Source organism: Thamnophis sirtalis, unplaced genomic scaffold, assembly GCF_051295495.1.
Source record: "Thamnophis sirtalis isolate CommonGarterSnake01/CBP01778 unplaced genomic scaffold, rThaSir2_p1.2 scaffold_4, whole genome shotgun sequence".
NCBI classification, from domain to species: Eukaryota; Metazoa; Chordata; class Lepidosauria; order Squamata; family Natricidae; genus Thamnophis; species Thamnophis sirtalis.
This window is the reverse complement of record NW_028261384.1, coordinates 122,627,575-122,648,445: the sequence shown is the minus strand read 5'-3', so window position 1 is coordinate 122,648,445 and position 20,871 is coordinate 122,627,575. Positions and strand designations below refer to the sequence as shown.

General features: G+C 46.5%; 2 protein-coding genes across 2 annotated transcripts in view; both read right to left on the bottom strand.

Annotated features, from left to right (window-relative positions):
• TGFB1I1 (transforming growth factor beta 1 induced transcript 1) overlaps positions 1-637 on the bottom strand; it is a 34,192-nt gene extending 33,555 nt beyond the window's left edge. Inside the window, exon 1 of the mRNA XM_087714081.1 lies at positions 559-637. Within this exon, the coding sequence (XP_087570207.1) occupies positions 559-571 (13 nt within the window). The 5' untranslated portion in view covers positions 572-637. The remainder of the gene's footprint in view (positions 1-558) is intronic.
• A 5,962-nt stretch (positions 638-6,599) lies between these two features.
• On the bottom strand, positions 6,600-20,297 carry ARMC5 (armadillo repeat containing 5). Its single transcript, XM_014058321.2, has 6 exons — positions 19,889-20,297; positions 17,765-17,872; positions 15,505-16,339; positions 11,518-12,770; positions 9,296-9,428; positions 6,600-8,289 (listed from the first exon to the last, which is right to left on the bottom strand). Exons 1-6 carry the CDS (start codon positions 20,211-20,213, stop codon positions 7,494-7,496), a joined length of 3,450 nt encoding a protein of 1,149 aa, XP_013913796.2. The 5' UTR covers positions 20,214-20,297; the 3' UTR covers positions 6,600-7,493.
• Between the last annotated feature and the right edge of the window lie 574 nt (positions 20,298-20,871).

The following is a 20,871-nucleotide window of genomic DNA, read 5'->3' as shown; positions in this document are numbered from 1 at the left end:
AATTCCGGTGAAAAAGGGGGGCGACCCTCACGCGAAGAAGTCTCAGAGGAAGGAGGGAAGGAAGGGGGGATTTTGCAAAGGATAAAGCTGGGGAGGGGGAATCGAGTACCAAATTAATTAATTAACACCCGCGGCAGTCGCTGCGCGAGAACGCGACGGAAAGAGAAAAGAAGTTTTTAAAAAAGTGGAATTTGGAGGGGAGGAAGATGTGCAGCCACTGCATCGGCCTCTCACCCCCACCCCCACCCCTCCCGGCCCGTTTGGAAACGAAAAGAAGGAAGAAAAAAGAGCGGAAAGAAAGTCCGGCCGAAGGAAATAGAGAAATAAACGAAGGCGGGAATGTTAAGGAAGGAAGGAGGAAAAAAGAGAAGGGGGAAAAAATGACGATCGGGCAACGCAAAAGAAGGGAAGATCGGCCGGGACTCAATGGGGAGAAAAAAGCAAGCCGAAAGGCGAAGGGGGAAGGCGGGGAAAGGGCGAGAGGGGAAGAGGTTGGAGACCCAAAGGACGCGGCGACGGAGACGGGGTGAATGGGTTTTCCCTCCGGGTACTTCTTACCCAGATCGTCCATCCCGGGCCGGTGCGGCTGGGTCCGGACTCCGGCCCGGCAGTTGCAGGCTGGGCGGCTCCCACCCCAGTGACGTGCCTTCCCGGAGCGCGGCTCCGCGCTTTTGCCGCGCCCGCCCGTCAACCCGACTTGGCTGCCTTGCCGCCGCTGCAGTTGCGGGTGACCATTTATGGCAAAGGGGATTCGCGCTCGGGCAGGAAGGATGGACGCGCCCCCCCCCCTCTAGTCCCATCACACCATAGTCCGCCCCGACACGGACTTACAAACACACACGTCGCGAGCTTCGTGGCCTCGCGCCCACTCGGGAGAAGATGGTTAAGTTAAGGACAAGGAAACGTCGAGCCATCCAAAGAACACCCCCCTCCCCACATCTCTCCAGGCCTCGCTCCTAGTAACATTTTGGAAGCGTGGGGTGATGCGGATGGGAAAGGGGTTGAGTTGAGTTTCAGTTGAGTCCCAAAGGTGCTTTTTTTCAAGAGACAACTGGACTTTCTAGTGTGCGTGTATTTTCTTTTAAGACGGTTTTTGGAGAAGCTTCTTCAATTCTGAAAACCAAGCTGAAGAAGCTTCTTGGATGAGAAGCAAAACATCTTCAAAGAAAAAAAAAATCCCCCCAGAAAGTCCAGTTGCCTCATGGAAGGTGTAGGGAGGGAGAAGCACCTTTGGGACAACAGTGAACTGGATGACTAAGAATCTCCATAGACGTTTTGAGTTGAGGATATCAGGATATCAGGATGATGTTGAAGAATCTTTTGGAAAGAAGTCCATGAAGAGACGGATTCAGAGTTGGGTTGCTCCCTGTTTGGCCCGGATCGGGCAAATTGGTAGTAGCAGCACTGGGAGGCTCCGCCCACCCACCTGGATGTTTCTGCAAATGCACAGACTCATTGAGCATGCGCGGGAGCACGCCTGAACCAATGGTAAAAAAATTGGCAACCCACCAGTGGATAGATTCCCATGTACTGCGGGGTGTTGAGAAGCAAGGTGGGTTTTTCAACTTCCTTTTGCAAACCTATAGCCACCTTGGGTAAACCAGAGAAGGCGATCCTCGATGGTTAAGAGAAACTACCCCATTTCCCCAAAAATAAGACCTCCTTGGATAATAAGTCCAATTGGGTTTTTGAGCGCATGGGATAAAATAAACCCTCCCCCCAAAATAGCCCTCCCCAAAAATATTGCAACACAGCAGCAGCCATGATGTGACTATGCTTGTTGCCTCCTGGACCTCAAAAATAATAAGACGCCACTGAAAATAAGGCCAAGTGCTTATTTTGGGGGGTGGGTATCAAAAGAAAATAAGACCCTGACTTATTTTCGGGAAAACATAGTAGCACTGTGTGGATGTATTAACATGGAACGGTATCCACAACAGTGCCAGTAAGAGTTAAAGAAGAGAGGGAAGTACAGGTAGTTCTCAACTTACTTACAACAGTTCACTTAGTGACGGTTCAAAGTGACACCACTGAAAAAGGTGACATGATTATTTTCCACATTTACAACCGTGGCAGGGGGCTATCCTCATGGTCACGTGATTCATTTGGATTCTTGATAACTGACTCACACTTACGATGGTTGCAGCATTCCGGGGTCATGTGATCATCTTTTTGCGACCTTCTGACAAGCAAAGTCAAGTGGGAAGCCAGATTCACTTAACAACTGGGTTACTAATTTAACAGCCATGGTGATTCACTTAACAAATGTGGCAAGGAAAGTAGCAAAACGGGGGGAAAACTCACTGAACAAATTTCTCACTTAGCAACATAAATTTTGGGGTTAATTGTGGTAGTAAGTGAAAGGCGACCTGTATTAAACCTGTATCCAATTTCAATTGAACAACACTATATAAAGTAAAAGATTTCTAGCTCTGTGGAAAAAAGCACTTTAAATCAAGCTCCATTTGCACAGGCAGTGACGGTGAGCCTTTTTGGCACCAAGTGCCCAAACCGGAACACATGTACATGTGCATGTGCTGGAGCACCGGAAACCCAAAGACCAGCTGGCCGGCGTGCACATGCCTGTTTTTTGGCCATTTTCAGGACATTTGTGGCCCATTTTTGGTCCATTTTTCATGCACACTGGAAACCAGAAGAGCAGCTGGCTTTTTGAGGTTCATGTCCAGACACCCCAGAGAGATATTGGGCATCCATAAGTCTGATCCAATGTAAGCAGTTCTGATATCACGTCTGTTAGGCCCGTCAGGTATTCTGAATGCCAAAAAACAGGGAAAGAGGTGTTCTGGAGTTAAGGAGTGGTTTTGTGAATGACGATATTCCTGGCTTGGGTGTAGCTCAGAATCATGGGGAGAATTTAGTCACTGAACCATTGAAATGATTTGACTCAGAGGATTCGGGGGGGGGGTGGAGGGGGGAAGGCAAGATACAAAGAAGGGGTGGGAATCTGAACAAAAGTTGGAGAATGAGAGAGAAAGTCATCAAATATGAATGTTAATGTAGCCCTGAGGCGGGATGATTTAATGATTAACAGGAAGTCATCCCTGAAGTTTGAACACCTTTTTTTTTTTTTACATGATCTGCATTGTATTATTCTGTAGACTCTCCCAAAAAAAACGTTTTCTGGGATCTGGTTCTAGTCCATGAGCCCTAGTCATCTGGGCTTCACCTTGGGCCGGCCACTTCCTCTCAGCCTTTGGAAGGAGGCAATGGCAAACCGCTTCTGGAAAAACTTTGTAGGACTTGTACAGGGACCTTCAGATAGTCAGACACTATTGAACAGTAACACACACACACACAGAGAGAGGGAGGGAGGGAGGGGGAGAGAGAGAGAGAAAGAGAGAAATGGCAAGTGTACAAAACGTCAGTGAGATCTAGCAGCATTAAGCTGTGAGAGCCCTGAGGTAAAAAAAAAAGGGGGGGTGCTATTCCAGGTATCCTAAGCCAAGGATATGCAGCCTTCTCCTCCTAAGGATGTGTCTGTGTGCTCAGAATTTGCTGTAGACCTTAATCTCTCGTTACTAGCTACTAAGACAAAGTAGAGGTTTTGCAACGACTTTTCGGTTGCAGCTCTGGCATGTCCCAGATGTGATGGACACAAGTCTTCTGACATCCGGAAGGTGACTAGATGGAGAAGTTAAGGCATCTTCTCCCATTTGGGTACAACTCGTGATGCAGTTGGATACCCGTGCTTCGCAATGAAACTATGTGATCCGGCTATGCAGGAGAAATTCAGTTCACAATCCGTTGGCTCAGTGGTGGTCGGTGATTGAAACGCATAAGGGTTTCATAAGGGCTCCCACCGCCTTGAGTCTGGAAGCAGTTCCATAGGTGCAAGTAGTAGACATTTTGGTGAGGTACCGGCATTTTGTACTGTTAAGGAGCCCTAAACCACTCCTAAGTGAAGGAGTCTGATAGTTTGAACTGAGGTAACGGAATGTGAGGCAACTGGCAGTTGGAACAGAGTTCTTTTCAGGGGAGTAGAACTCCTTAGCATCACAGCATATTAATTACTGTATAAAAAATTCGTTTAGCAGCGGCTTGAAATTACAGCAGCACTGAAGAAAGTGACTGCTTCTCCCACTTAACAACCACCATAGCATCTGCATGGCAAGTGATCAGAATTTGGGCAGTTGGCAACCAGCATGTATCTGCAATGGTTGCAGGGTTCTGGGGGAAGGGGGTTCATGTGATTGCCGTTCAGGGACTCCAGCCGGCTTCTAACGAGTAAAATCAATGAGGGAAACCAGATTCGCTTAATGACCATGGAAAAAAGGGCAGTAAAATTGGGCACGGCTCATTGAACAATTTAGCAACAGGATATCTGGTTCCAGTTTTGATCCTAAGTCAAGAAAAAGTTTAATCTTGAGTAGATTTCCCCAAATCTTGTTATTCGGTATTTTTGTTTTCTTTTGCAAAAACTGTAAAGCAAATCAGAGAATCGTTAAACAAATCCAGTTTCCCTGGCTGGGAAAGTTGCACATGGCAATCAAGTGATTCTGGGATGCTCCAACCAGTATTAATACATACCGGTCGTCCAACGATTTGAATTTTGTTCAGGACTCTGCAAAAGTGGAAGGGCCAGTTGTCACTTTTTTCAGTGCCATTGTATCTTCAGTCACTAAATGGTCGTAAGTTGAGGACTACCTATATCATGTTAACAATTTCCCGAATGTCTTTGTGCACTATTGGGTTGTGGGTTTTTTTTGGAACTTCAGCAACTTTAAGACATGTAGAATAAGAATACAATAGAATAACAGAGTTGGGAGAGACCTTGGAGGTCTTCTAATCCAACCCCCTGCTTAAGCAGAAAACCCTACACCACTTCCATTAGATAAACCATATAACCACATATCTATTAGATGGTTATTTAATCTCTTCTTAAGAGATCTCTAATCCCTCCTTAAAAACATCCAGTGTTGTAGCATTCATAACTTCTGGAGGGAAGTTGTTCCACTGATTAATTGTTCTGTCAGGAAATTTCTCCTCAGTTCTAAGTTGCTTCTCTCCTTGATTAGTTTCCACCCATTGCTTCTTGTTTTACCCTCGGGTGTTTTGGAGAATAGTTTGACTCCCTCTTCTTTGTGGCAACCCCTGAGATATTGGAAAGCTGCTATCATGTCACTGCTAGTCCTTCTATTCATAAGACTAGACATACCCAGTTCGAGCAACTGTTCTTTATATGTTTAATCCTTGAGTCCCCTAATCATCTTTGCTGCTCTTCTCTGCACGAGTCTCCACATCTTTTTTACATCGTGGCAACTAAAACTGGATGCAGTATTCCAAGTGTGGCCTTAGGAAGGCATTATAAGTGATATTAACATTTTATTCTATCCCTATGTTAATGCAGCCTAGAAGTGTATTGGCTTTTTTGGCAGCTGCAGCACATGGCTGGCTCATATTTAAGTGATTGTCCACTAGGACTCCAGGATCCCTCTCACAATCACCACTATTGGTGACTATTAGTGTGGACTTCAATTCCTAGAATTTCCTAACTGGCATGCCAGCTGGGGAATTCTGGGACAGAAGTCCACACATTTGAAAAATTGAGAAACACTGTTCTAGGGAGTAAGAACTAATCCAGGGAGATCATTTTATAAAGGCTTTGGCAAGATCACATTAAACATGTTTGGTTTATGCAAGACTAAATGTGTTCTTGGTGTGGACTGGCAAGAGTTACAAAAGCAGAGACACGCACCTACCCCAAATTTGGGCAAAGGACATGGGTTCAGAAGCAAAGAAGTGATATGACCTGGTTTGCTTCAGTGCCATACTGACAGCTTTGTGAAAAATCAGCTGCCAGCACTGGTGGCTGATTCCTGTGGCTTTCCATAACATGAAGCCCCAGGGATACTAAACAGGAGAACTTTCTCACTGACGTTGAAGCTGCATCAGAAGCAAGGAAAAAAGTAGCTAATGTTAAGAATATATGCTCTCATTATCTCACGGGGGGAAAAAACTGCTTATCTTGGCTACTGCTGGATGTGCCCACAAATGGTAAAAAAGGAGTGGAATAGCCAGATGACAGCCCACCCTCAAAAAAGGGGGGGGATTAGGATCCCTTCTCCCACCCCCATTCCAGATGAATGTGGCCTATAGAAACCAAGACTCTTAGGAAGTGGTTTTTCCCTCCCTTCTCTCTTCTCCGGGTGCTGGACACCATCTGGATGCAGTTAGAAACAGGCGTTTCCTGTTCTCAGCATGGGAAGGCGAAGAAGGGGAGGGCGGGAGAAGGGCCAAGAGGCCTCACAATTCAATTCAAAGGGACGTAAACTGGCATTAAGAGGGCAGGCAAATTCCATCAGCTCTCTCGGCTTACTCAGCAGATCGGAGACCAGGGTATCCCAGGGGACTTCGTGCCAAAAGTCAACAGCACGGTATCCATCCCAGAGGAGAGAGAGGCATGAACACACTTCTTGGTGGATTGGCACACGGGGGGGGTCTCTCGACTAGTTTTCAATTTTGATTTGCAAGGTTATATCCACGGGCGTGAGGTTCCAGTGTGAATTGTGAAGAACTCCCCCTCCCCTCCCCATCTTCCTTAGGTGCTATTGAGGAAATAAGGGCAAGTTACACAGCCATTGAGCATTTCATGCCTCTCTGTATTTCTCTATGTACAATAACAGTTAAAATACATTTATTGTTCCGGCTAAACAATTGGGCCTTCCCCCCCACTTTTTTTAGACCACATTCTCGGGGTAACTGCTCCCTTGCCTCGTCTGGAAGGAGACAACATCTCAACCTCTACAGGTTCCTTCAGGTGCCTGAGAGACTCCTGCTGACTTACGTTTCCTTCTGCTACAATCTCCTTCCTGTGTACGGTGGAAAAGAAACGTCTCCAGTTCTGAGATTGGGATTTATTTCTGAACTAACTAGCACTAGAACAGGGTTGCCCCATAGGCTATGTATTCAAAGCTGACACTTTTCACAACTGGCCCCTGGCTAAAAGGAGACTCCTCCTCCTTTGAGTTTCCATCAATCAAAAAGCAGGAGTCCCTTTCCGACAGGAAGGATTCACGAAGCTCCTGAATAGGAGTTCTATGGCTTCTACCTAACGTTGTTTAGTCTAGCAGAGTGTTTCTCAACCTCTATGACTTTAAGAGGGGTGGACTTCAACTCCCAGAATTCCCCAGTCAGAATTCTGGGAGTTGAAATCCGCACCTCTTAAAGTTAGAGAGATTAAGAAACAGTGGTGTAGCAGCTGCCAGGCAAATCTTATTTCTGATACCTGGCCTCTTCCTTTCCGCCCCCAGCCTCACCCTCAACTGATCAAACAGTGCTTGGCCCCACATCTTCCTCCTTGCTCGCCTGAAGTCCTGACCACTACAGAATCGTCCATTGACCCAGACTCCCCTTTTCCGAGCACCTCGTCATTTATTTGTTTAATACTCCAACCGCCCTCTCCCTTGCCCAATACACAACAGCATCAGCTGTTGCATAAGAACTGGGAAAGAGGAGACAGAATGACCCACAGGTCAGCTTAGCTGGCCCTCCGAGCCACTGCCCCACGGAGATTCCAACACCACTCCGAGCAGCTTGGCAGCTAAACTGCTGGGATCTACAGCAGATCGGAGCAGCTCTGCCAGGGCAGCAGCTCGGTGGGTGGGGGTCGACCCCTCCCTAGTGAAAATGGATGTCACACAATTCCGAAGAAGACGGGGCCGGTTCTGCTGCTCGGCCAGCCGGTACACCTCCCCGAGAGTCCCAGGGCAGAGAGAGTCTTGGCACAACGCCTCGTCCACCAAGGACTGGAGGTCTGGGAGGAGATACTGTTCAGCCACCACCAAGATTTCTTCCGCTAAAGCGAGGGGGAACGGCATCCCCAGGACCTGGCAGGGCTTCCCACGACAGCCATGGAGGAAATGGGCCAGAGCCAGGAAAGGTTCTGGCAACACATCACGAAGAGTCACAGTGGTGTGAGATGACTCTGCAAAGCCTCCACTTAGCATGGCCTGGAAGACCTCAGAAGCAGCGCTGATCACCTTTCGCACGGCGGGTACCCTGCAGCCAGAGTCCAGCTGGAAGAACACGTCGGCCCCACCTTCTTCCACGATGCGAGAGTAAGGGCAACGCTGTGGGGAATCCAGGCGGGGCCGCTTCAAGGCAGGAGACGACACAGAAGCAGGAGATGGAGCTTGGGAGCTCAGGAGGAGGGAAAGAGCGTCGGAGGTATAGAAGACAAAATAGGGTTCGGGGTCCCTCGCCAGGACCCCTAGCAAGATCCGCAGGCCAGAGAGGCCCACCAGCAGCTTCCGACAAACAGAATCCTTCCTGCAACAGAGAGAGGATACAATGAAGAGTATTGCCACCTGTTGCAATTCAATCTCCTTCCTCACCCCAAAGTGGAATATTGTCCACTTCTGACAATATTTCTCCCCAAATTTGGAACAACCTCAGGTGGTATGCAACCTTCTCCCATCATCTTCCGATTTCTGAGAGATCTGTACCTCCAGCATTAACCGGCCTCTTTCAAAAATCTCCCACTGTTTAAGTGATCTCATCCATTTAAGCAGCATGGACGTGGCTTTGAGGTTCCAGAGCCATTAAGCCCCCAATGTTTAACCTTCTGGGGATCAATAGAAAATCCAAGACAACCTCATGCAATGGCTCATTATTATTTGTGTTCTGTTACCTTCAACTATCTCCTGAACAAAATAGATTGCATTCATGATACTCAACCGCAAAAAGACCACCCAGGTTAACACGGACCTAGGGCAGGGGGTGTTCAACTCAAGACCCAGGGCCCGGATCTGGGCCACTGGGTGCTTAGATCTGGCCCGCAAGGCCATTGTAGAAACAGCAAAAGACCGGCCCTCTGCAAGCGAAAATGGAGCTTATGATGGCCACATGAGGCCCTTCCAGGCTCCATTTTCAGCCGAGACACCCTCCTGCCACCCTCTGCCAGTGAAAATGGAGCTGGGGGAGGCACGGGCTGTTTTCACTGGTAGATGGTGGCAGAAGGCCATCGCGGCTGAAAAACAGAGCTTGGGAGACCATTTTTGTTGGCACAGCGGTTGAGTGACATCAAGCTGACCACACCCACACTGGCCATGCCCACACTGGCCCCCGAGGTCAAATACAGCCTCTTGATGCGGCCCTCAAAGAAATTGAGTTTCAACACCCCTGACCTAAGGTAAGTATTTGTTGGGTCTTTAAGTGAATCCTGTGAATGCAGTCTGTGTCTCATTCCAAACGTTTGCTGCCAGTTTGACCACCCAAGGAATAAATGTTTTGCCTGCAGGGTCCAGTTTGAGGCCTCCTCTAGTACCCAACTCACCGGCAAATCAGGGGCAACGCCAGTGCAGAGGCTGCTTGGTCTGATTCGCAGCCTGACAGCAGCATGTGAGTGAGAACCCCCACGCCAAAGGGGGACTCTGCCTGCACGCAGAGGTTCATCAGTAGCGTCTCTCCTGTGGGGCGGGAAAAAGGCAAGTGGGTTAGATGCAGGGTCTCCATCTAAAATGGTAAGCTGTACCGACAGGGGAGAACAGCAGCCAACAATCTAGCTGGGTAAATCAATATGTCCTACTAACTTAAAAGGGTCCCCCCTCCCCCCATTTTTCTTCCTGCTCCACTAAACTCAAGAGACCTAACCCTAGATCTTTTTGGCTGTAGCCACCATGATCACAGACAAGAGGTCAATGAGAACTGCAGCTCAACATCTGGAATTGCTGCCCGTTGCCCATTCCATCTCCAAGATCCACTGAATCTTGGTTTATAGCACCACCTGTCATGGTAAAAAGAGATCAGGAGTCCCAGCATTCCAATCTAGATCAGGGTTTTCTGAACTTGGCAACTTTAAGAGTTGTGGACCTCAACTCCCAGAATTCCCCAGCCAGAATTCTGGGAGTTGAAATCCACACTTCTTAAAGTTAGAGATTTGGCTTAAAGTTGCAAAATTTGGAGACCCCAATCTCTATCAGTGGCTGCCCCGATGTCAAAGATTCAGTGAGGTGGGACATTAGAGCAGAAAGCAAGAGATGCGAAGATCCCCAATGTGAAAGCCACCGGTGTAAAAAGTTTTCAGCTTGCAATCATTCGTTTAATGACCGTTCAAAGTTACAACGGCACTGAAAAAAGTGACTTAGGACTAGTTCTTAGCGTTACGACCGTTGCAGCATCCCCACAGTCACATTTATGATGGTTGTAGTATCCTGGGATTGTCATTTGCAACCTTTCTATGGAGCTTCTGACCAGCAAAGTCAATGGGGGAAGCCAGATTTGCTTAACGGCCATATGTTTCACTTAACAAATTCAGTGATTCACCTAAAAACCATGGCAAAAAGATACTAAAATGGACACAAACTCACTTAACAACTGTCTTCCTTAGCAATTGAACCAATATCCACTCCGATACAGGTAGTCCTCAACTTACGACCACAATTGAGCCCATCATTTCTCTTGCCAAGTGAGACATTTGTTAAGCGAGTTTTGCCCTGTTTGCCATAGTTGTTAATCCCCGGAGTTGTCCAGTGAGTCACACGGTGGTTAAGTGAATCTGGCTTCCCCATCGACTTGGTTTGTTAGAAGGTCACAAAAGAGGATCACGGGACATTGCAACTGTCATAAATATGACTCAGCTATGAAGCATCTGAATTTTGATCGTGTGACAACAGGGATATCGCAAAAGTCATAAGTGTGAAAAACAGTCATAAGCCACTTTTTCAGAGCCACTGTAACTTTGAACAGTTGCTAAATGAACTGTGGTAAGTCAAGGACTACCTGTCTTGTACTGCAGGCTACTTCTGCTGCTTGCCGGCTGCCTGCAATTTGGCAGTTCGAATCTCACCAGGCTCCAGGTTGATTGACTCAGCCTTCCATTCTTCCAAGGTGAGTAAAATGAGGACCCAGATTGTTGGGGAAATATGTTGATTCTGCAAACTGCTTAGGGCTGTAAAGCACTGTAAAGCAATATATAACTCTAAACGCCATTGCTATTACAGTATTCTGGACAGCCTTCCCATCCTAGGGATGTAGTCTGAACCAACCAACTCCTATACAGGAAGTCCTCAAATTACAACCATTCATTTAGTGACTATTCAAAGTTATAACAGCACTGAAAAATGTGACTTATGACACCTACCACTACAACATCCGCAGTCGTCATGGTCAAAATTCAGATGCTTGGAAACTGACTTATATTTATGACAATTGCAGTGTCCCCCTTTGCAACTTTCTGATAAGCAAAGTAAATGGGAAAACCAGATTCACTTAATAACTGGGTTACTAATTTAACAACTGCAGTGATTCACTTAACAACTGTGGCAAGAAAGGTTGCAAAATGGGGCAAAACTCACTTACTGTCTCGCTTAGCAACCGAAATTTGGGGCCTCAACTGTGGTTGTTAAGTCAAGGACTAACTGTAATCCCAAGGAAGCATGTGGGCTAGAATGAAGGGAATCATACGTCACTCACAGGTGGGGGAAGATTGTCGTAACCTACAGGGATAATGTCACACACACACAAAACACACACACACACAAACAAATAAACACACACCAAGTTCCTTGAATCTCCCGGGATCATCCAAACCGCTTGTCTCGTCTTCTTCGGCTTCCCCAGTGATGGCAGTAGCTGCTTGCTCAGGGGATACACCCAGTATCAACCAAGCCCTGATAAGCGAGGGCCCGTGGGAGCGCACAAAGGCTTCCAGGCAAGCCGGATTGCAGGTGAGACGGTGCAGCAGCCGAAGGCAGCGGGAGGAAGGGGAAGGACTCCCAGTGATGTAACGCAACAGTCCTTGCAGTGTGTCCGGCGTCACCAAACTCCGACTAGGATCCTCGGCTTGAGAAAAGCGGGAAAGGAGGAGCAGGGCCGGCGCTTCCGGAGCATGGAAGTCTGGATCACCCACGTGGGGAGAAAAAGAGAGGGGCAAGGTCAAGGAGAGCCAGGGAGATGAAGCCCCAGGGACAGGGCACAAGCCCTGAGCGGGTGGTGTGCTTTGCTCCAGGGAGGAGCGGAGCTTGGCGCGCCGTTTCCAGTAAGAGGTGGGCGTCTTGTACTCCTCGGAAGAAGTTGGGACAACCTGAACATTTGGTTTTGGAGGGACAGAGCACGCTTCCTCTGCAACCAGGGATTTGGCAAAAGGCCCAGGTGACAGCTGGATTCTGTCACTATTGCTTGGAATCACGACCGATGGACTGGAGTTGCTGGGCCCAGGGCTGTTCTGGCCGGCTACCAAGGCAACCCAAGGGGACTTTTCAGCTCGTCCCTCTATTTTTCCTGAATTTGGCATTTCCTTTGACGTGGATGAACAAGGCAGCTGTAAGATATCATCTCCAGAGAGAACCTCCTCCTCTAAATTTGCCAGTCCTGACATCGCCAGCTCTTTTGGCAGCTTATTGGCCCCGTCTGTTTTTTCCTCCTTATTCCCCTCTGATTGTAGGACCTTCAAGATAGGTTCTGGGTGGAGATTTTCAGATTCAGCCGACAAAGGTACTACCACTGTAGGGTTGAGTTTGTGATCTGGAAGAATTTCACCTTTTGTTGCTGAGTTTAAAGTCTCTGAAAGACTGGCCTGGCCCCCAAGAGGCAAATCCAAGAAAGAAGAATGTAAAAAATCGGGAGATTCGGCTCTAGAATGGGTTTTCATCCCAGATGTGCTGTGGCAAGGCTCTATAGACTCATCTTGCAGTTCTTGGCTGGGACTAATATCTCCTTGGGCCTCCAACTCAGAAAGGGTGGTGTCAGGAGACCACTGGGGGGAAAGATCTCCTGGACTGGAAATGTAGCCTTCTGAGACAAGCCAGGATCTGCGTTGGGGACAAAAGAAGAGAGACACAGAAGAATAGACTTTGAAATATAAACATGGTGGAAGAGGAGCACGTTTGGCTAAAAGCACTAGAACAAAAACTGTGTAAAGTTGAACTCTCTTAACTGCAAATTTTTCAATTATCCGAATTAGAAAATCAGAAGATTCTCCTTCTGCTGAGTGATGCTCCTCACAAGCCATCCATACCTGGTGGAAAAATAATGAAAGATGTGCCAAGCCATTCAGGACACAAAAAGACCACTGGTTTATAGTACACTGAATTTTTGTGTTATTACAATGCAATATGTAGTCTTAATCTTGGCAACTTGTAAGGTATGTGGACTTCAACTCCCAGAATTTCCCAGCCAGCCACTGGGGAATTTCCATTGCTAAATAAGGCACTTGTGAGCCGTGCATGATTTTACAACCTTCTTGCCAAAGTTGATAACTGTGTTTCCCCGAAAATAAGACAGGGTCTTATTTTCTTTTGACCCACAAAATATGCGCTTCACCTTATTTTTGGAGAGGTTTTATTATTTTTGAAGTGCAGGAGGCAGCGTCACCTCATGGCTGCTGCTGTGTTGCAATATTTTTTTGGGAGGGTTTATTTTAGTGCATGCGCTCAAAAGCCCGATTGGGCTTATTATCTGGGGAGATCTTATTTTAGGGGAAACAAGATAAGCAAATCTTTGCAACTTTTAAATGAATCATGCAGTTGTGAAGAAAAATCTGGCTTTCCCCCTTTGACTTTGATGCCACAACGATCGTAAATACGTGCAGGATGCCAGATGATTCAAAATTTGATCGTGGGACCCCAGGGGCATTGTGACAGTCAAGTACGAGAATCAGTTGTTGCAAGTCACTTTTTTCAGTGCCGTTACAACTTTGAACGGTCACTAAATGAATTCATGTAAGTCAAGGACTAGCCCCTTCAACTGAACTCGACTCCTGATGACTTCATAGTGACCTCTAGGGCTTCTGGGATGTTTTTTTTTTGTGAAAAATTTCCAATTATTTTGGAATAGTAATTGCCGGTCTCCCATTCAGGTATCAACCAGTCCTGACTCTGCTTAGCTTCACAGGGTCAGCAAGGCATTTTCATCTGCTGAAGGGTTTTCGGGAGTAAATCAAATCAGAGGCCCCAAATTCAGAGAAATTCAACTTCCCGTTAAAAGAAAAACAAACAGCTGGACCTGTAAACCAGGTGAACTTTCTAGGAAGAATGCAGAAGTGACTCTGCAGAGCTGGCAGCAATCAGAGAAAATAAATTGCCCAGCTCTGCTTTCCTCTACTGCCCACCCGCTCCTTATTTGGATATTTCTGTCTTTTCCAGTTTGCAAGGGATTTCCTAGAATTTCAATTTTGGAAATCCCAGGATCGGATATCAGAATAACAGAACAAAATAACAGAGTTGGAAGGGACCTTGTAGGTCATCTAGGCCAATCCCCTGGCCAAGCAGGAGACCCTGCACCATTTCTGACAGCCCAGTCTCTTCTTCAAAGCTTCCAGTGATGAAGCTCCCACAACGTCTGAAGGCAATTTCTATTCCATTGGTTGATAGTTCTCACTGTCAGAAAAAATTATCCTTATTTCTAAGTTTAATCCCTCCTTGATCGGTTTCCATCCATTATTCCTTGTCTGTCCTTGGAAAATAGCTTGACCCCTTCCTCTCTGTGGCAGCCCCTCAAATATTGGAACACTGATATCATGTCTCCCCTGGTCTTTTTCTTCCCTAGACTAGCCATGCCCAGTTCCTGCAACCATTCATCCTATGGTTTAGCCTCCAGTCTGCTAATCATTTTGTTCCTCTTCACTGCACTTTTTATAGAGTCTCAACATCTTTTTGATAGTATGGTGACAAAAACTGGATGCAGTATTCCAGGTTTGGTCTTACTAAGGCTTTATAGGGTGGTATGAGGACCTCACATGATCTTGATTGAATCCCTCTGTTAATGCAACTTAGGACTGCATTAGGATATGCAAGATAAACAACTGTCCTTTATTTACATATGTGCTAAAAAAATCTAAAGGGTTGATGAAGTTTTCCTTTTTTTAATTGTCTGCTCATGTTTACCATCCATTTTCCAAATGGGCTTCAGAATGTAAGCACATTTCTGGCAGCTTTTCAGACTTAATCCCATCCATCTCTGATTTATAAAGCTGCCTTTTCCACTGCAATACCGCTTAAGAGCATTGGCGTATAGGTAGTTCTTGACTTATTGTGCATTTAGTGACCATTCAAAGTTACAAAGGCACTGAATGTTGCAGCTTTTATGATCACTGCAGCATCCCCATGGTCATGTGATCAAAATTCAGGTGCTAGGGAACTGATTCGTATTTATGACAGATGCAGTGGCCCTGGGGGTCATGTGATCTCCTTTTGCCACCTTCTGACAAACAAAGTCAATGGGGAAGTCAGATTCATTTAACAAACCTGTTGCTAACTTAACAACTGCAGTGATTCACTTAACAACAGAAGCCATGAAGGTCGTAAAATGGGGCAAAATAAAAATCACGTAACAAGTGTCTCGCTTAACAACATAAATTTTGGATTCAGTTGTGTTGTAAGTCGAGGACTACTTGTACAATGCTTCTTATTGGAACCCAAGCCCAACTTGGCCAATGACGATGAGGCAGCAGACCCAACACATCTGAGTGATTTGTAGCGCAGCCCATCTAGAGCTGTTGGAACAGTCCCTGCACTCAGATGATCTCCAGGCTAAAACCAAATCTACCTGAGGCTCTGAAAGCTGGAACTCTCTGCTCCTGGTAAAGCCTGCTCTCCTCGCCGCGCCTCAGCAGGGAAGTCAAACGATGCCGCATCTTTCTCATCTTCATGTTCTTCCCTCTCCTCCTCCACTTGTTCCCGGCCTGCCCACTCACTCTGGGCCGCCAGCCTGCCAACCAGCAAGGGCACCAGTCCTCCAGCCTGCAGCTTCCCCAGGGCTTCCTCATCGTAGAAAAAGGCCAAGAAAGCCACCACCACCCGAGCATGTGAATAGCTGTGACATTGGTCCCGCAAGAGAGAGAGCAGTAACTCTAATCCTCCGGTTTCACGCACCCGGCTCCGATTAACTGCCTCGCGGCACAGGAGGCACAAAGCTTTCACCAGCGGATAGAGGGAGGCGCCAGGTGCTCTGGCTCCCCTCCGACGTTGGATCTCCCCCACTAGCAACTCCACCCCACCAGCGTTGCCTATAGCTGGCCTCAGCATGCCCTGCAGACAGAGGTTGGCCAGGACCGCAAGGGCCGATTCCTGCACCACCCGCTTCTCGTGGCTAGCTAAGGCCACAAGGGGTGCTATCCCGCCTCCCAAGCTGAGCTGCTCTGCAAAGTCACGACTGCAGCCTTTTGAGAGCTCCATGAGAGCGCGCACCGCGGCTGCAATCAGGGGCCCATCCTCCAGGGAGGAAGTCAAGCGCTCCGCTATGGGGCGAACCGCCCCCTGCTGGGCCAGCACCAGACGATGAGCAGGAGTATTGGCCAGATAGCGAATGGCCCTGATCACACTCTGCAAACATTCACTGTCCTGGGAGGTAGTGAGAACCTGGATTAGTTGGGGCACGGCTCCTGTAAGGAAAAATATTCGGGTGGTGAGAAAATGACAAGGAAGAGAAGTCCAGTCACAATATCCTACATAAACATGAGTCAAACCTATTTTTAGTTGTCTCAAATGACAGGTAGACTTACAACAGTTTGTTTAATGACCATTCAAAGTTTTAAACATTTTTAAAAAATGACTTATGACCAATTTTCACAAATGACTGTTGTAGCATCCCCATGGTCATGTGATCAAAACCCAGATGCTTTGGCAATGGACTCATATCTAACACGGCTGCAATGTCCAGGAGTCATGTGATCACCTTTTGGTGACTTGACAAGCAAAGTCCATGGAGAAGCCAATTAACTTATCAACCATGTCACTAATTTAACAACTGCAGTGATTCACTTAACAAATATGGCAAGAAAAGTCATAAAATGGGGCAAAGCCTGCCTAACAAATGTCTCACTCCGCAACATAAATTCTAGGCTCAATTATAGTCATAGGTTGAGGACTACTGTATTGCAAAGGTTTTACTATGTTAAATGTAAATTCCACTAAGGAATTTTTATATATTTATGATGCCCCCCAGAATTTGCACCAGGTATTATTAACAGAATATATAAAATGTATTTTTTTTACTATTTCAAGCCCTCACAGTAGCCAAGCATATTAGACATGCTAAAGATATGCAATAGAATCTGCATATTTGTAAGGGGCAGTTGAGAATGTGGGAACATAAATGTGTCTGAGGGTGCCTAATACTGCTGAACAAAGAATCTTTTTCCACAGTGCCATATTGACTCCAAGCAATTAATAGCTCTTAATCTTCCCCTCTCTTTCCCTCTCTCTCTGTGTCTGTTCATAATGGAGAAAGGGAGGAGGAGAAAGTCTAACTAACAATATTGGAAAATAAACTTGAAATGCCCTTTAACCATTAAGTGGGTGAGAAAGATAGGTCACTGATACTCCTCACTTACCAACCACAATCTGTCGCTAAGTGGCATGGTCATTAAGTGTGACATGTGACCACATCAATTCCAGATGCTGTCATTAAGGAAATCACCTGCAACGATTTAATACAATGTCAGATGACTCCGATTTAACAGCTTCCCGTTGGCTTCCCCAATGACTTTGCTTGTCAGAAGCCAGCCCTGAAGGTCGCAAAGGGAGATCACATGACTGTCGGATGCTGCAACCGTTGTAAATGTTTACCAGTTGTCAAAACACCCCAACCGCAATCATGTGACCTCAAGAAAGTGGCAACAGTTACAACTTCAAGGAGGGGTCACAAGTCTCCTTTTTCAGCATTGTTGTAATTTAGAAGATCACTGAATGAGTGGTTGGTAAATGAGGACTTGTGTATGTCTGTCTAAATACATACACATGCTACAAATCTCAGTTCTACACTTAACATAGATCCTATCCTCTTCCCCACCCAACCCCTGTTCAACCTGCTTCATGGATGGCCTGGCAATTTTCTGAATCTATAGCCAAGTTGCCGAGTGCCCGTGCTGCTCGATTCAGGATACTTTCCACAGCAAGCGACTTCAGGATAGTAACTAGAAACAGAGAAAGTGGGGAAAGGTTGCAATTTGATAATCCAGCTGTAAAACCACAACATCTTTCAGAGAAGTAGCTGTCTTAGCCAGTGGGGAGAAGGGAGGGAAGAATCTTGTGGCACAAAAATACATTTAGCTTTTTAATTACTTTCTGCTAAGAGGCAGGAATCTTTAGGATGGGCAACACCTGCTATCTGATGCCAATCCAATCCATGTATTATAGAATATCATCTTTTAAAAAACACCAGTTTGATGTAGACTAAAAGCTGGGAGATTGTGAGTTCTAGTCTTTCCTTAAGCAAAAAAAAAAAAAAAAAAAAAAAAGGTCAGCTGTGTGGCTTCTGGCCAGTCACTCTTTCTCAGCCAAACCCATCTCACAGGGTTATTACTCATAGGGAAAATTGGAGGAAATAGCATTATGTATACTGGCTTAAGCTGTAAAAAAATAAAAGCAGGATATGCATCTAATTTAAAGATAAATAACAACTTCCTACATTTTACATATTATACCAAGTGCTGTGTGATGCTAGGTATTTCTGGAAAAGTTGCAAGTCCCTTCCATGCAGAGTATACATGCACTTATGAGATCTTTCCACTGCTAGGTCATGCCCTGGTATAAGCTCCAATTCAGAAAAAAAACATCTATTAGCCAATTCTTGCAGGCAGTTAGTTATCTAAACAAAAAGTACTTAGCATAGCCTCATAACTTGGCATCAGAGAGAGTCTGATAAAATCAAAAGGTAAATATTAATAGAATCTAAACTTGTTTTTGCTGGCTGGAAATCATGATCCATTTCCCCCGTCCTTTCATTTTAAAGGACGAAGCTGCAGTATTCACAGTATTAACAGGCAGGTGGCGTGCCAAGTAAAGGAACTGCAGACCCAAGTTACAAAACTAGGTATAACTTAGCTGTCATTTTTTTTAAAGGATCTTTGCAAGCATTTTAGCCCGTAAACCATCACAAATCTAACTTGAGATGCTCCCAGTATTAGGGATGGTCTACAGTCCGGGCCGATACACAAGGCTCAGATTGTCATGGTTTTAAATCCTTAAGATTGCAAGTTTAAAGAAATGAGAATTACTTCTAGTTGAAATCCTCTCTAAGACTAAGGGGGAGAAAACCTGAGTATTATGCTTGTCCACTTCCAACATCCTTAAGTCCTTTTTGAGGTTATCATCCTTTTGAATCCAAAGGTACACAGTAAGCCGCTCCAAATTAGACTGCAGAAAATACAACTTCAGCAACAAAGTGGTCAATGCCTGGAACACTCTACCTGATTGTTGTTACATCCTCAAACCCACACAGCTTCAACCTTAAACTATCCACCTCACCCCATTTCTAAGAGGTCCATAAAGGGGTGTGTGTGTGTGCGCGCGCGTGTGCGTGCGCATAAGTGCACAAGCGTGCCTACCGTCCCCGTCCTACTGTCCCCATTGATATGTACTCATTTGATGTGTTCATGGCCAGGTTATGCTTATTTATAGCCATCTATTTCTACAAATGTCCTGCGATAATGTCTATGACTATACTGATACCTGTCACTTTGTAATTGTTTTCAAAATAAATAAACAAAATAATGAATAATAAATCTTTCCATTTAAGGGGACGTAAAACGGATCTCCCTTCTCCCCCCCCCCCCGGGCGCCGTGATTTGAGAAGGAAGCCCGACCTACAAGTGGGGAGATCTGGGGGGGTGGGTGGAAGAAGAGGGGAAAGCTCGGCTTAATGGGAACAGGGATTCCCCCTCCTCACAAGGCTGTTCTCTTCACTCCTTGGCCAGGGCGAGATGCCTTTCCCGACGCTGCGGACTTCAACTCCCACAATTCCCGCTGCAGCTCGCCCACCGGCCTGTCTGCCTGGGAATCCTGGGAGTTGAAGTCCAAGACGTGTCTGATCAGGCTCGGACAGGAGACGTTGAAACAGCCCCACCCTTCCAGAAATCGCGGGGGGGGGCGCACTTATTTAGCCATAACCCCCTCCCTTCTGCCTCCCTCCACACACTTTTTTCACTCACCTAGCGGCGGGATCCCCCCAAGTTCGCGCACATGGGTGCGGCTGCCCCCTTCGGTGCAGCAGTTGCCCAAGATGCTGAGGGCCAGATCCAAAGTGCGGCGCGATCGCGGGGAGCCGGATAGGATCCCCAAAAGTGGCGCCAGCCCCCCGTGGGTCCTGAAACGGGCAATGCCCTTCGCTTCCTTGATGTGCTGGGTTCTGAGGGCCAATAAGGCCTTGCCCAGCCCTGGCTCGGCCCCCCTCTGCAGCTGGGCCAAGCAATAATCCAGGGAGCCGGCGGGGGTACAGGCTCCACCCCCCGAACCCCTTAAAGCAGGACGCGCCATCTTGGGGAGAATCCCCTTCCTAAGACTCGGGGGGGAAGGGTAAACATCAAAAGATGTGGGCGAGGCATGCCGGGAGTTGTAGTCCTTCCCCCCTCAAGACCAAAGGGGAGAGGCTATCAGTCCCGGGATAGATCGCACCGTTCCAAGCTTGGCCGGGGAGGGAGTGATGCATGACGGTAACTGTAGTTCCTTCCTGGCCCTTTGTGATAGCGTTCACAGGAAGGACCGCAACTTCCATAGGACCATACGTCAGCAAATGACAGGCGTGAACGTATGCAGCAAAGGATGACAGGAACTAAACCGTATCCTACCACTCCCATTGAGTTACGTGGTCTTGTCAAAAATGGGAGGAGTGGAGCGGAGAACTGCATTTTGGGAGTAGTAGTTTTACTGGTAGGCTAGAGCCGCTAGACTTTTTATAATGATTTTTCGAGTTCTGGAGAAAGGTGAAATAAGTTTTTGGGGACCTGTTGCAAGACTCAAAAATCCCACAAACATATTAATATTTATTAATAAATTTTAATTTTTAATTTTATAATAAACATTTTATTTTATATTAATATTGTAGTGCTATTTTGAAGCATACATTTCTTGGTGTTTAAATTGCAGTTAAATTATGCAGCATGCGTAGTGATGTATTGAAGACTGCAAGCAAAAT